This window comes from Myxozyma melibiosi (genome assembly GCF_037950935.1).
Source record: "Myxozyma melibiosi strain Phaff 52-87 chromosome Unknown BZA70scaffold_6, whole genome shotgun sequence".
NCBI classification, from domain to species: Eukaryota; Fungi; Ascomycota; class Lipomycetes; order Lipomycetales; family Lipomycetaceae; genus Myxozyma; species Myxozyma melibiosi.
In genome coordinates this window covers 810,054-824,920 of record NW_027042920.1, presented here as the reverse complement: position 1 = coordinate 824,920, position 14,867 = coordinate 810,054, and the positions used below count along the sequence as shown (strand labels likewise).

The 14,867-nt window shown below is 43.7% G+C and overlaps 4 protein-coding genes across 4 annotated transcripts; all 4 read left to right on the top strand.

Moving 5' to 3' along the window:
• Positions 1–384: 384 nt before the first annotated feature.
• Positions 385–885, top strand: BZA70DRAFT_267787 (uncharacterized protein; the record flags this gene model as incomplete). Its single annotated transcript, XM_064911127.1, has 1 exon — positions 385–885. One exon carries the CDS (start codon positions 385–387, stop codon positions 883–885), a length of 501 nt encoding a protein of 166 aa, XP_064768298.1.
• Positions 886–1,341: 456 nt separating this feature from the next.
• Positions 1,342–1,981, top strand: BZA70DRAFT_279473 (uncharacterized protein; the record flags this gene model as incomplete). Its single annotated transcript, XM_064912782.1, has 2 exons — positions 1,342–1,514; positions 1,546–1,981. Coding segments are annotated over 2 exons (609 nt in total), but the record flags the coding sequence as incomplete, so codon positions are not given.
• Positions 1,982–11,370: 9,389 nt separating this feature from the next.
• Positions 11,371–11,918, top strand: BZA70DRAFT_177765 (uncharacterized protein). The gene has a single exon (XM_064909911.1). It carries the CDS (start codon positions 11,498–11,500, stop codon positions 11,843–11,845), a length of 348 nt encoding a protein of 115 aa, XP_064768296.1. The 5' UTR covers positions 11,371–11,497; the 3' UTR covers positions 11,846–11,918.
• A 1,286-nt stretch (positions 11,919–13,204) lies between these two features.
• BZA70DRAFT_257905 (putative sorbitol dehydrogenase) lies at positions 13,205–14,804 on the top strand. The gene is made up of 4 exons (XM_064910833.1): positions 13,205–13,328; positions 13,398–13,717; positions 13,790–14,284; positions 14,348–14,804. The coding sequence occupies exons 1-4, from the start codon at positions 13,294–13,296 to the stop codon at positions 14,545–14,547; spliced, it is 1,050 nt and encodes a 349-aa protein (XP_064768295.1). The 5' UTR covers positions 13,205–13,293; the 3' UTR covers positions 14,548–14,804.
• The last annotated feature ends 63 nt before the right edge of the window (positions 14,805–14,867 follow it).

Here is a 14,867-nt window from a genome sequence, read left to right as displayed (position 1 = left end):
TGGTGGTATATTTGGGAAGATTGTGGTGACTTTATTCACAAAGTTATTGCACATTTTGTGGTGAGAAAAGAGAAGGAGTTAAGGTTGTGTATTGTGCCACATCAGTGTGGCGTGTGAGTGTGGCGCAAGACAGTTGTTGAACTCTGGTGCCCTTGAGATGGATGTTAGGGCAGAGAAGGTCTTTGGGAAAATTTTGTACATAAAAAGGGCCCCTCCTACCTTCCTAGCTCGTTGTCAGAAAACCATACAACAAACCAAAGCTAATATTTCTGATCAACGACTAGGTAAGGCTTCTTTGTATTATTGTCAGAAAACCATACAACAAACCAAAGCTAATATTTCTGATCAACGACTAGTTAATAATATATTGTCTACTCTATCACTATGAGCGTCCCTGAAGAATACAAGTCTCTGGATACTTCCTTTAAGGAATGTACTGCCAGTTTTAAACAGGTTATGACGTCCCCCTCTTCCGTTCGCTGCGCTGAAGGGTCGCTGCTACGTGATTCGAGCAATTTTTATGCCTGGTCGCAACACATCCTCATGATGGCCAGAGATTTTGATTATGGTGATCTCCTGGCCGCCTACCTTAAGGACGGACGCACCGCTATCGTCTTCTACTTCGGCGTGACGGACCCCAACGCCCACGCCGTCCTAGCTTTGCTGCCCTCGTTCACTCAGCTGGTGGCTCAGATGGATAAACTCTGTGATCGCATTGTTTCTTCCTCCGTCTCTGAGGATGCCAAGGGATCTTTCTACAATGATCGCATCAAGGACGAACCTCACCACGGTGCCTACAAATTCTGTTTGAAACTGGCAGTACATTCCTTAAAGGAAGTATCCAGAGTCTTGTATTCTTCAGGGACGCTCATAGTGATAGAGTAGACAATATATTATTAACTAGTCGTTGATCAGAAATATTAGCTTTGGTTTGTCGTATGGTTTTCTGACAATAATACAAAGAAGCCTCACCTAGTCGTTGATCAGAAATATTAGCTTTGGTTTGTCGTATGGTTTTCTGACAACGAGCTAGGAAGGTAGGAGGGCCTTTTTATGTACAAAATTTTTCCCAAAACCTTCTCTGCCCTAACATCCATCTCAAGGGCACCAGAGTTCAACAACTGTCTTGCCCACACTCACACCCACACTGATGTGGCACAATACACAACCTTAACTCCTTCTCTTTCTCACCACAAAATGTGCAATAACTTTGTGAATAAATCACCACAATCTTCCAAATATACACCAGAACCGCCACAACTTCAACAATTCGAATATACCATTAGAACCGCAATATTCTCAACAAATTCATGCGCGCTGAGCATGGTTTGCCCTCACAAGGATATCCCTCCGTTCTTTGCCTCTCTCTGGTTTGCCAAGGGCTCCTTGCACAATCGCACTCAAAAGGATCTCACATCCTTCATTCAACAATTGCGTCAGTCGATTCTCTCTCGTCCCATCGAAGAAGCGACTTCTCTGCTTTATCTCGCGAACCTCCCGCTCCGTCTACGCCCGTCTTCGCCTCCATCCGGAATTCGACACCAGTCGCACCATCTCCGCCTCACAAGCTTGTCTCGCTTTCTCGCGTGAGACCTTGGGCTCTGCTCACTCCGGTACTGACCGCTCTCTCAATTCCGGCTCTTCCGGCCTATCGCGGCTGCGGCTTTCCGTCGTCCGGCCACCTCCGGTGGCCCGACAAACAACAATCGCCAGTCCAACAATCGCTGCTCTCATTGCAGCCCAAGGTCATGTTATCTCTGCCTGTCGTCAGCGTGCATGGGACCTTGTTCAAAAGTTGGGTGGTTATGATGCGGTTGTTAAGCTTTCTGAACAAGCTAAACCCGCTATTGCTTTGAGTGTTACTTCTAGTGATGATAATGGAACTATTCTTGACTGCTATCTGGACTCTGCTTCAACTCACCACGTAGTCAACACAAAAGATTTTTTCACTTCCTTTGTCTCCTCGGCGGGTACTTGTTGAAAATAGTGTTCCATTATGCAGCAGGATCAAGGGTTTCCTTGGAGGGAACAGAAACCCTAAGGAAATTACTAGGTGGAACCAGAAGCAACTGGAAACAGCTAGAAGGGACCGGAAGCAACTGGAATCTACCGGAAGGAACCAGAAGGAACTGGAAAGAACTGGAAGCAGCTAGAAGGAGCTGGAAGGATCTGGAAGGAGCTGGAATGATCTGGAAAGATCAGATGACTGATCAGATGACTGGTCAGATGACTGATCAGATGATACTTGAAGAACTTTGTATAAATTTTGTATGAACTTATTTTGTCTATATATTGACCAGCTCCCTCCCTTGTTTTGTACATATCATTCAATCAACAACATATCATATTATCTATCAAAGCACACTTAAGGAATATCATCATCAATGGATAACTCTGACAACTTCAATATGTCTGGAACTTCCACTGGCAAAGACAATTTGCAACAGGTTATGAGCCCTGGCAATGACTCTTTGAAGTTACCAATCCTTAATGCTCTCAACTACTCTGAATGGGCTTTTGCCTTGAGGATGGTGATGGAGCAGAAGGGCCTGTGGGGAGTTGTGGGCACACCTTTGAGTGACCTTGACATAAAGTCACAAGAGGAGGATCCCCACTTTGAGTCAATCAACAGACAGGCTCTTATATTGATGATGGGCGCGGTACAAGTCAAGGATTATCGGCACTTGAAATGCGGTAATGCTAGGAAGGCTTGGAAAAATCTTCAGGGTGTATACATGAGTGATGCAGCAGGAGTCAAAGCCTCTTTGGTGGCCAAGTTGTTGTTCCTCAAGTTGGAGGAAGCAACACTTGAAGCCTTTGAGTCCTATGAGCGTGAGTTTATGGGGGTTCTTGAGCAGATGGACCAGCTAGATGTCAAACTTCAAGATGTCTATGCCTCCATTCTCCTCAGATCTTTCCCAGATGCACTTGAGGGCACTATCTCAGTCCTTGAGCAGCAGAAGGATACGCTCACAGTCCAGGATGTCTTCAGTGGAGTCAGGACCTCCCTGACCAGGAAGCCTCAAGGAAACCAAGGCAGAGGTAGCTTGCTTGCAGTGAAAGACTCAGGGAAGAAGAAACTGAAGTGTTATAAGTGTGGAAAGGAAGGCCACTTCAAGAGAGACTGCCCTAAAGGAAAGGATCAGAACAAGGACAACAAGTTCAAGATCCATGCAGCTGTGGTTAACAGCAACCTCGGTGCTGAACAGCGGGTGGAAAGGGCAGGGTTGGTGGCAGGAAATCAGTCTGGAAGGCTTGAGGATAGTGGGTGGTTCATCGACATGGGAGCCACCAGGCACATTACATCCAACAGAGCCGTTCTCCAGGATTATCAACCTCTGGAAGCAATATTAGAGGTTGCTAATGGGCAGTATATGAGAGCAGTGGGACAAGGAAATGCCTTTGCCGAAGTCCAGGACAGAGGAAAGGAATACACTGTGCCTCTCAAGAATGTACTGCATGTGCCTGAAGCGAAGATGGGTCTTGTATCTACCAGCATGCTGAGCAAGGATTCAGATGTTTGGACAATTGATGCAGGGCTGAAGTGTTTTGTGAGCACCTCGGAAGGACAGAAGATCAAGATCGGAACACGCTCAAAGTTCGAAGAGCTGTGCCGGTTTGATGGACAGTTTGCTGAAATTGATATCAACAAAATCAATGCAGTCAGTTCTATATGGCATCAGAGACTCGGACATGTCTCTGATCAGATCCTGGAGCAGATGCAAAGACACAGCACTGTCAAAGGTCTTGACACTCACATCTCAAGTTGCAAGTGCAATACTTGCGCTGCTGCGAAATCTCATCGACTACCATACAAGGAAAGCACTACCAAGACGACGCGTCCACTGGAACTCGTTCATACCGATGTTTGTGGACCAGTCTACAATTCCTTGACTGGTGAGAAGTATTTCATGACAATGATCGATGACTACTCACATTATGTGAATGTCTACTTCTTGGAAAATAAGTCGGACGCGGCAGAGGCTATCAGGACGTATATTCGTCAGTCTAGCAACAAACTAGGACAGACAATGGTGACCCTTAGGTCAGACAATGGCGGCGAATACACCTCGAAAGATCTGGAGAAATTCCTGGATGAACAAGGAATTGAGCACCAGACTACTGTTGCAGAGACTCCTCAACAGAACGGCGTCGCTGAGCGAATGAATCGGACTTTAATTGAGAAAGCATTGAGCATGTTGATCGAGGCAAAAATGCCGGAAAAGTTTTGGCCAGAAGCGATCAAATGCGCGGTTCATGTCGCAAATCGGATCACTAGCAGAGCTATAGCGCCCAACACAACACCCTATGAGCTCTGGTTTGGCAGGAAGCCTGATGTTTCCTACTTCCGGGTCTTTGGAAGTACGGCATGGATTCACAAATCGAAAACTCAGGCTGGTGGCAAGTTTTCCCCAAAAGGAATCCGAGGAGTGATGGTTGGCTATGCTGCAAACAAAAAGGCATACAGGATTTATATCCCATCACGAGGGGTAACTTTTGCCAGAGATGTTGTCTTCGATGAGACAACATTGGGGCTTGATTGGTACAAGCCTGCACGCTTGGATAGCGGGTTGGAAAGATCTTCAGAAGTTACAGTTGAACAACTTGGGGCCAGTATTGGTTTTTGGCCTCGAGTTCATCATCCATCCAGTGCTCTATCATCAGAAGATAATAGATCAAGTGGGAGAAGAGAAAATGATGAACCAGCTGAGGATGTTCAGGTCGAGGCTCAGGAGTCTGAAGACATGGAAATTGATCACGACTTGGAGGAAAATCAAGGAGAGATGCGAGTCGTTACTCGCAATGAGGACCAAGGGCCGAGAAGACGGCAAATCCGTGATGTGGACGCCATTGAGGAACGAATCAGACAGCGAATTGCAAGGGATGAAAGAAACTCCCAGGGCACTCTCAAAATATTCGATTTCAATGACTACGATTATGAGGACAACAATGAGGAAGACGATGAGATGGATCTCGACAAAGAAGAGTCAGACGGCGATGATGCTCGATTCATCAGAGAAAATTCAAAGAAACGAAGGCTCGACGGCAACAGGATCAACAGCGATCGAATGATTCTCGACAGGAGCGACAGAAGTGAGTCTGAGGATCCACTCAGTCTTCAAGCATGGGCAGTCAGGACAAAAGATACGGCAGAGCCAGTGACAATTCAGCAGGCAAAGGCAAGCCCAGAATGGTTACACTGGAGCAAGGCTTGCGAGGACGAGCTGAATTCTCTACAAGAAAATCAAGTGTGGAGATGGAGTGAGCTACCTAGTGGGAGAAAAGCAATTACTTCCAAATGGGTTTTCAAGAAGAAATATGGCAAGGATGGCCAGCTCACAAAATACAAGGCTCGGATTGTTGCCAGAGGATTCACTCAAGAATATGGAATTGATTTTGATGAGACCTTTGCACCAGTGGTCAGATTTGAATCAATCAGGATCCTTTTGGCTCATGCTGCTATCAATGACTACCATATTCATCAGATGGACATAAAGACTGCTTTTCTCTATGGAAAATTGGAAGAGGAAATTTATTTGCAGCCTCCTCCAGGATATTTTCAGAACAGCAAGAAAGTATGGAGATTACAGCGGAGTCTTTATGGTTTGAAGCAGGCACCACGATGCTGGAATGAGCTGCTGCATGATTACTTGCTACAGATCGGTTTCTCTCAGTCAAGCGATGACTATGGCATTTACAGAAGAAAAAAATCAAACCTATTGCTTGCTGTATATGTTGATGATCTGATAATTACTGGCAAGGATTTGGACTCTATCAATAAGTTCAAAGAGAACATGCGCAAAAGGTTCCAGATGACTGATATGGGTGAGACAAGCTATTTCTTGGGGATTGAAATTACCAGAGACAGAGCCAAAGGCACTCTCACAATTTGTCAAAAGAAATATGCTGAGGAAGTCTTGAAAACCTTCAATATGCAAGACAGCAACCCTGTCACAACGCCTGTGGATTTGAGTGTTACACTCTCTCAGAAAATGAGTCCAAAGACCAAGACTGAGGAAAAGGAAATGGAGAAAATTCCCTATCAGAGTGCTGTTGGAAGCCTGAATTATTTGGCTATTGGGACGAGACCAGACATTGCAAATGCAGTGGGAGAAGTCTCCAGATTCAACTCCAATTATGGAAAGCAGCACTGGACAGCAGTCAAGCGAATTTTGCGATATATCAAAGGAACGGCATCCATGGGAATCACCTTCAGCAAACACCATGGCAACTTACTTACCGGCTACTCAGATGCAAATTATGCAATGGATATTGATGAGCGGAAATCAACCTCAGGATATGTCTTTGTCCTTGGAGGTGGAGCAGTGAGTTGGAAATCCAAGCGCCAGAAATCAGTTGCCTTGTCAACCACAGAGGCAGAATATATGGCACTGAAGCTAGCAGCTCAGGAAGCTGTTTGGCTGAAGAGACTTTATGAATTCATGAGCCAGAATTCACACCGGCCGATTCAAATCGCAGAAGACAATCAGGGAGCAATCAAATTGGCAAAGAATCCACAGTTCCATGAGAGAACAAAGCATGTTGATGTCAGCTATCACTTCACCAGACAAGCAATCACTGATGGCATTATCAACATTATTGGATGTGGAACCAAGGATATGGTTGCAGACCTTTTGACCAAAGGAATTGCAAGAGAGCAATTTGGAAAGCTGAGATCAATGATGGGAATGAACTGAATAATGGAAAAAGTGGGAGTGTTGAAAATAGTGTTCCATTATGCAGCAGGATCAAGGGTTTCCTTGGAGGGAACAGAAACCCTAAGGAAATTACTAGGTGGAACCAGAAGCAACTGGAAACAGCTAGAAGGGACCGGAAGCAACTGGAATCTACCGGAAGGAACCAGAAGGAACTGGAAAGAACTGGAAGCAGCTAGAAGGAGCTGGAAGGATCTGGAAGGAGCTGGAATGATCTGGAAAGATCAGATGACTGATCAGATGACTGGTCAGATGACTGATCAGATGATACTTGAAGAACTTTGTATAAATTTTGTATGAACTTATTTTGTCTATATATTGACCAGCTCCCTCCCTTGTTTTGTACATATCATTCAATCAACAACATATCATATTATCTATCAAAGCACACTTAAGGAATATCATCATCAATGGATAACTCTGACAACTTCAATATGTCTGGAACTTCCACTGGCAAAGACAATTTGCAACACAAAGGTCTTTCTGCACTTGTCAAATATCTTCAGAAGACCCACATCGGCACTGGTCACTGGTATCATCAGAAAATCGCTCTCACACAGAGCCAAAGGGATGAGTTGTGGATCAATCGTTTGGTGGATTTGAGAGTAGGACTTGGTGACCTGGAGTGGGATGGGTAACACTGAGGCCTTTTAAGGAAGATGATAGCTTGGATAGTTATTATTGATTTTTTTTGGATTTTTATCTCTTATTTGAAATATGTTTTAGTAAATTTTGCAAATTTCTTTGTGTTATTTTGACTTGGAGATGTATTTGTTATTGATTATTTGTTATTGTGACACGATCTTAGGATCTATTTTGTTTTATTATATAGTTGAGGAGGGCGAGATAGTCTGTCATAACCTAGTTGTTGCAACGGACTTAAAACAGAGATTTATCATTATCATCATCATCATCTTTTGACAGATTGTGAGAGTGCCTTTGGCTCTGTCTCTGGTAATTTCGATCTCCCAGAAATAGCGAGTCTCACCCATGTCAGTCATCTAAAACCTTTTGCGCATGTTTTCTTTGATCTTATTGATAGAGTCCAAATTCTTGCCAGTAAATATCAGATCATCAACATATACAGCAAGAGATTTGTTTTGTTGCTTCTGTAAATTCTATAGTCATTGCCTGACTGAGAGAAACCGATCTGTAGCAAGTAATCATTCAGCAGCTCCCAGCGGTATGGCCGCTGCATTGCTCCCTTAAGATCCACGGTTCGAGCCCCGCTTGTGAGCTTTTCCTGGATTTTGGCCTAATATTGAACACCCCCAATTTTCACCTTGATAATTTTCAGCAAAAAATGGTCTTGGTTGCAAAATTTATATTGAACCCCCAACTGCAGTAGCACCAAGTTTACAACAAAGCGGTGAAAGAAATGAGATCCCCCGGATTTTATGGATAATACTATGGACTTTACTACACGCCTTCCCTTTCTGGCAATGGTTGAACTGAAGCACCTACTGGATAGCTTGTCGTCCACTTCAGGCAGGCATACTTGGATATCCTATCAGGGAGATGGAAAAATTGAAGTTGGATTAGAAAAATGGAGATAAGAAATTGGCGGAAGAAGTTGGAGACAGTCTGTCATAACCTAGTTGTTGCAAATAGACTATAATAAAAAGATTCATCATCATCATCATCATTCAGCAGCTCATTCCAGCATCGTGGTGCCTGCCTTAGACCATTAATACTCTGCTGTAATCTCCTTAGTTTCTTGCTGTTCTAAAAACATCCTGGAGGACACTGCAAAATTTGAAAATAGTGTTCCATAATGCAGTAGGATCAAGGGTTTTTTCTTGGAGAGAGGTAAAACCCTAAGGAAACTACTGGGTGTAACCAGAAGCAACTGGAAACAGTTAGACGCGACCGGAAGCAACTGGAAGCAACTGGAAGGAACCGGAAGTAACTGGAAAGAACTGGAAGCAGCTAGAAGACGCTGCAAGGAATTGGAGGAAACTGGAAGATGCTGAAAGGTTCCGGCAAGTATCAGATGAAGGATCTGGAATATATCAGAAGCTTGTGGAAGAACTCTGTGTGATCTTATTTTGTCTATGTATTGACATCCCCCCTCCCTTGTTTTGTACATATCATTCAATCAACAACATACTATATTATCTATCAAAGCACACTGAAGGAATATCATCATCAATGAATAACTCTGACAACTTCAATACGTCTGGAACTTCCACTGGCAAAGACAATTTGCAACAGCAAATACATTTCCTCTTCCAGTTTTCCATAGAGAAAAGCAGTCTTAATATCCATCTGATGAATGTGGTAGTCATTGATTGCAGCATGAGCTAAAAGGATCCTGATTGATTCAAATCTGATCACCGGTGCAAAGGTCTCATCCAAATCAATTCCATATTCTTGAGTGAATTCCCTGGCGACAATCCGAGCCTTGAATTTTGGAGCTGGCCATCCTTGCCATATCTCTTCTTGAAAACCCATTGGGAAGTAATTGCTTTTCTCCCACTAGGTAAAAAATTGATGGAAAAAGTTGGAGACAGTCTGTCATAACCTAGTTGCTCCCATAGACTATAATAAAAAATTATATGATCATCATCATCATCAGCATCATCTAAGCTAGCTGCATTCTTTCACTTCCAACCATCTGCCAGCCTTCAGCCAAGCCATCTGCCAGCCATCTTTGGTGACTTCTGTTTCCTTAGGGTTTCAGTTGTTTTCTAGGAAACCCTAGATCCTCGCTGTATAATGGAGCACTATTTTAACACTCCCACTTATTCCATTATTCAGTTCATTCCCATCATTGATCTCAGCTTCTCAAATATTGCTCTTTCGCAATTCCTCTGATTAATAGATTTGCAACCATTTGCTTCGTTCCACACCCAACAATGTCGATGATGCTTCGATGATTGATGATGATGATGATGATAAATTTCTGTTTCAATTCTGTTGTAACAACTAGGTTATGACAGACCACTATATAAAACAAAATAGATCCTTAGACTGTGTCACAATAACAAACAAATCAATAGCAAATAAATCTCCAAGTCAAAAATAACACAAAGAAATTTCGCAAAATTCATTGTAACATATTTCAAATAAAAAATAAAAATCCAAACAAATTCAGTAATAGCTATCCAAGCTATAACCTTCCTTAAGAGGCCTCGTTACTACTTGTCCATATTGAAATCTGCAAGGCCCGCTCTCAAATCCAACAAAAAATTGATCCATTAAGTCATCCCTCTGGCTCTGAGTGAGAGAGGTCTGCTGATGATACCAGTGACCAGTGCCGATGTGGGTCTTCTGAAGATACTTGGCAGGTGCGGACAGACCTTTGTTTGTCCCTGTAATGCGGTTGGGTGTGCGTTCGGCAATAGGGATACCTTCAAAGGCTCTAGTTCGTTCATCTTTGTGATTGCGACGAAAAGAAGCACATGTTGGACTGACTGCAGTGGGGTTCCACACCAACACTCCAGAGATGGACGAGGCTCTCTGCCACATCTCGAAAAGTAGCTGTTGGAGAAGCCACGTACAGTCCGGAAGCTCACAGTATAGCTGGCAACGCTGCGAGGGATGTTCACAAGAGGCTTGTCAATAGAGAATCGAGGTTTGCCCTGATATTCATAATAATCTGATGGAGGCTTGGCCTGAAACTTGTCAGCAAATTCCTCAAGAGCGAGGTCATCGACTAGCTTATAAAGAAAGCGCAAGGAGCATTTATGATTGACGCAGTCGGGCGACGAGGCTGCTTGAGTTGCTAAAGCCAGGGCGTGAATACTGCCCGCCCTCTACTTTGCTAGCAGAGCAATGCCAATAAATAGAGACTTTGGTGTTGGTTTCAGACATTCGATCGATGGCTTGGTATATCACAGTAGCTTGGCATTGAATTTGAGGCGCACCGAGGCTTCTCCACGCGCTTCAAGACAGCAGGAACATCAATCAGTGAAGAAGTGGATGGTCTCGTTTTACAGTCTTTGTTTTGATGTCCAAGTTGTGGCCTTCGCTAAGGTGGTTATCGCCGCAGAATAAAGATCAGACTGAGGGCCCAAAAAGCCAAACCCATCAAGCTTGAAGTGCCCTCCATACTCGATAGTGAAAGCCCAGCCAACAGCGTTGTTCTCAGCGTTGCGAAATGAACGAGTGCAGATATTCCTTCCCTCGCCGATGATTTATAAAATCTCCTTTTCTGGTAATGTCTCAAGCCTGCTAGAGATGTCCGGAACGCGCCAGGGTGGATATTCCTTAACATTGAACGAGTCAAATATAAAACAAAGAAATTTCGCAAAATCCACTAGAACATATTTCAAATAACAGACAAAAATCCAAAAAAATCCAACAATAACCATTCAAGTGATTAACTTTTTTAAGAGACCTCACTGCTACTCCTCCACCTACATATTGGCGATGCACACTCTTAAATCCACCTCCAAGTATGCCTGCCTGAAGTAAGGGCAGGCTAATCGGTATGAGCTTCTATTTAATCATTCCCACAAAGAGAAGGTGTTGCCGTAAATTTTTTAGTATAATCAAGTCTATCATAACCGAGTTGTTGCCACGGACTTAAAACAGAGATCTATCATCATCATCGATAGATTTGAGAGTATGAATTGGCAATCTCAAGTGGGATAGGTAGTGCTGAGACCTCATAAGGAAGCCAACTGCTTGGATGGTTATGTTTTTAAAAGTTTGGATTCTCATCTTTCCTTTGGAATATGTATGAGTGAATTTTGCGAAATGTCAGTGTGTTTCTGACTTGGAGATGTATCGTATATTGAATTATCTGTTATTGAGACAGTTATGAAGACACGACGATGACAAGTCTATTTTTTTATTTGTTATTGAGACACTACCTTGAGACCTATCTTGTTTTAGTTAGATTCGCAATTTTCACCTTGATGATTTCAAATCAAGAACAGACTCCGACATTCATCATCATCAGGATCTATTTTGTTTTAACAGCACTCGCAATTTTGATCTTGATGATTTTGATCAAAAAGGACTCCTACATTCATCATCATCATCATCATCATCATCTGGACTCCTACTGGATAGCCCATCCTCCATCACTGCAGGCGTATATTGATATTATTATCATCATCATTATCAAAGCCCAGTTGTTGCATATAGACTCCAAATTGAAAATGATCATCATCATTTGATCTCTAAGTAGTCCCATTAGGCTCATGAACGAATAAATTCCAAGTCTCATGAGCTAGTCTTATGAGCCTTGATGCTTGTTGTCTTTGGCCGCCCTTGAATGAATTCCACCAGATACGATGATCATTGTGAACTCCAGCAAGAAGATTATGGGATATATCTAATTATTTTTACTCCGCGTGCAATAACTAGGCTATAACAGACACTCCGGAAGAATTTTGTAGAGTATAGTAAGAAGATCAGTGAGCGAGTGCTCAACAGATCGGGAGGTATCAAAAGAGTTGCTTGATTAGAGGGGAACAGCATTGTGCTGATATATTTCCTATCAGTTGGATTTGAAGATATTGTTCTTACATCTGATTTTAGTAATCACTTGACGATCTATAGATCTATTCGCTTTGTTCTTCACGCCTTCCTGATATAGAGGCTTGTGCCCTTGCTTTTCACCAGGCAGGGGAGGGCAGAGCAAGTTGAATTAGATAGACTAATATTCCACAAATGATTTCGCACGCTTTGTAGAAGCTTGTAGTATAAAACATGAATACTGTATATTATTTTGAAAGTTTCTGCTACTGAACGCAGACTATATATAAACAATTGGATCACAAGTTCAATTTAAGAAAACTGAGCTTCAGGGTCATATTCTATAAGAGCAAAGAAGGCTGAGCATCTAATATTGAGGAACAGCAAGAGAAGTCAATACAGAGGATGCATTATCGAATCGACGAAAACCGTTCTCAAAGTCATGCAAAGGATCGATGAAGAAGAAGCCGCAGCGCTAATCCCACTAAACATCGGCTGTAGAGCACAGAGAAGACCTTGTGGAGTGGACACAGGCGATGGAGTTTTCAACCATTTCCGGCCTGAGTTCAACCAAAGCTCAGCCGGATTCCGAGTACGTGCACCCAAAGCATTCGAACTCCACTCAACCGAGACCTTTCGACCGAGACTCTATGGGCTGCCGGAGTTCATGAGGGATCAAAATTAGTGAGTGTCTGTGTCAACAACACTAGGAGATTGCGCCCAAGAGAACAGATACTGTGCGGGGAATGTCTCCCTTTCTCCGCCCTCTCCACAGTACACATCACCCATAGACTTTATAGAAGATATACCCACTGCAGCTCTTTGTGATTTCGAAAGGCGCCGAAGATGAGAACAGACCTTCTAGATCGGTCGCTAATAGAGCGTTTTGCCAGCCGCTAAGCGTTCTTAATGGGCCAAATCTAAAACGTGGCACTACTCACAATGTGACACAACTCACATTACGGGGTCGATCTGCGGCAAGCTACGTCATCACGCGCACGTCCGAGCAGCGAGTACAAAACTGCTCGAGCCTGCCTCTTCCTCTACTGGCTCCGCACAGGTGTCATTTCCTCTGTTCAGTTCTTCGATCTTCCAACCGCTATCTTCCCAAACCAATCAATTCCCATCCTCATTATTCAACTTTACAATGTCTGATCTTCCTAAGACTATGAAGGCTCTCAGGTATCGTCCTCCCCACGTGTGATAGGCTGCTATGTGTAGATGCTGATAACGTTGTCTTATCACTCGCAGATATGAGAAGCCTCTTGTTCACGCTGTTGTTGAGGTTCCTTTGCCTAAGCTGCGTGACAATGATGTGTTGATCAAAGTCGCTGCTTGTGGTGTATGTGGTACCGATCTACACATCCATGAGGGTGAATTTATTGCCCAGTTCCCCCTCATCCCCGGCCACGAAGTCGTCGGATCTGTTGCTGCGATTGGCAAAGATGTGAAAGAGTTTGCAATTGGTGATCGGGTCGTTGCCGATAACTCTGAGCTATGCGGAGAGTGCTTCTACTGCCGTCGCGGAAAGCCCCTTCTCTGCGAACACTTCAACGCTCACGGAGTCACCAGTAAGTTGTTGCTGTTGATAAATAGATCATTCACTTTAATTGCAATTACTGACTTCCTACGTCACTAAACAGTGGATGGCGCTTTTGCTGAATACTGTGCCTACCCAGCAGGAAAAGTGTTCAAGATCACACATCTTTCGCCTGTAGATGCTACCCTCTTAGAGCCTGCATCTTGTGCCGCTCATGGACTTGACAAGATCAGACCGGAGATCGGTTCGAGTGTGCTCATGTTTGGCGCTGGCCCCACGGGTCTTGTTCTTGCTCAATTGCTGCGCAATAACGGAGGTTGTCATGTCGTACTTGCTGCCAACGCCGGATCTAAGATGGCGCTTGCCAAGTCTCTCGATTGTGCTGATGAATACATCGAGCTGGATCGTAAGAACCCTGAAGCGCAGTTCCAGAAGCTGAAGGATGACAACAAGTATGGTTTCGATATCGTCGTTGAAGCTACCGGAAGTGCCAAAATTCTGGAAGATGCTATCAACTATGTTCGTCGGGGAGGAAAGCTTGTCGTTTATGGAGTTTACAACAATTCGGCTCGCGTTACATGGCCTCCTAGCAAGATCTGTAAGACGTGCTTGATTTTGATTTTTTCTATATTGATGGTTGATCACTAACATATTGTTGTAGTTGGTGACGAGATCACTATTCTTGGATCTTTCTCTGAGACTTACATGTTCCCAGCCGCCATTGCTTACCTAGATGGAGCCAATCCAAAGGTGAAGGTCGGCGGTATTGTCAATAAGACATTCAAACTAGAGCAGTGGGAGGAGTGCCTTGAGTCTATGCGGAACAAGAGTGCGATCAAGGCTGCTATCGTTTTTGAGTAGTTTTGCTGGCTGTGAAAATATGGCAAGATAGCTTCTTTGGCATCAGTGAGTGACCATTGGCTTATCTTTCCAGTCGATGGCGATACATATAGTTTAGCAGTCAATGATCCAGACTTGAATCAAATACATTTAAATTTGATAAAGCAATAATAGCACGCTGCGTATATCAGTGAATGCTCTATTCCGCCGTTTCCAATTAAATTAGAAAATAAAGAAATCGATAGTCAATGGCAATCTGGCAGACAAGAGCGGTGCTGTCGCATTATGTAATCATGAGGCGCTGGTGGCGCAGAGGTCTGGGAAGTTCAAGCCTGGTATCT

What these genes read in the sequence shown, in the direction of transcription:
- BZA70DRAFT_177765 (XM_064909911.1), top strand. Translation starts at nt 11,498, where the DNA reads ATGACAAGTCTATTTTTTTATTTGTTATTGAGACACTACCTTGAGACC.
- BZA70DRAFT_257905 (XM_064910833.1), top strand. Translation starts at nt 13,294, where the DNA reads ATGTCTGATCTTCCTAAGACTATGAAGGCTCTCAG. An exon ending in AAGACTATGAAGGCTCTCAG is followed by an intron (nt 13,329 to 13,397) that starts GTATCGTCCTCC and finishes TATCACTCGCAG; the next exon opens with ATATGAGAAGCCTCTTGTTC. An exon ending in CAACGCTCACGGAGTCACCA is followed by an intron (nt 13,718 to 13,789) that starts GTAAGTTGTTGC and finishes GTCACTAAACAG; the next exon opens with TGGATGGCGCTTTTGCTGAA.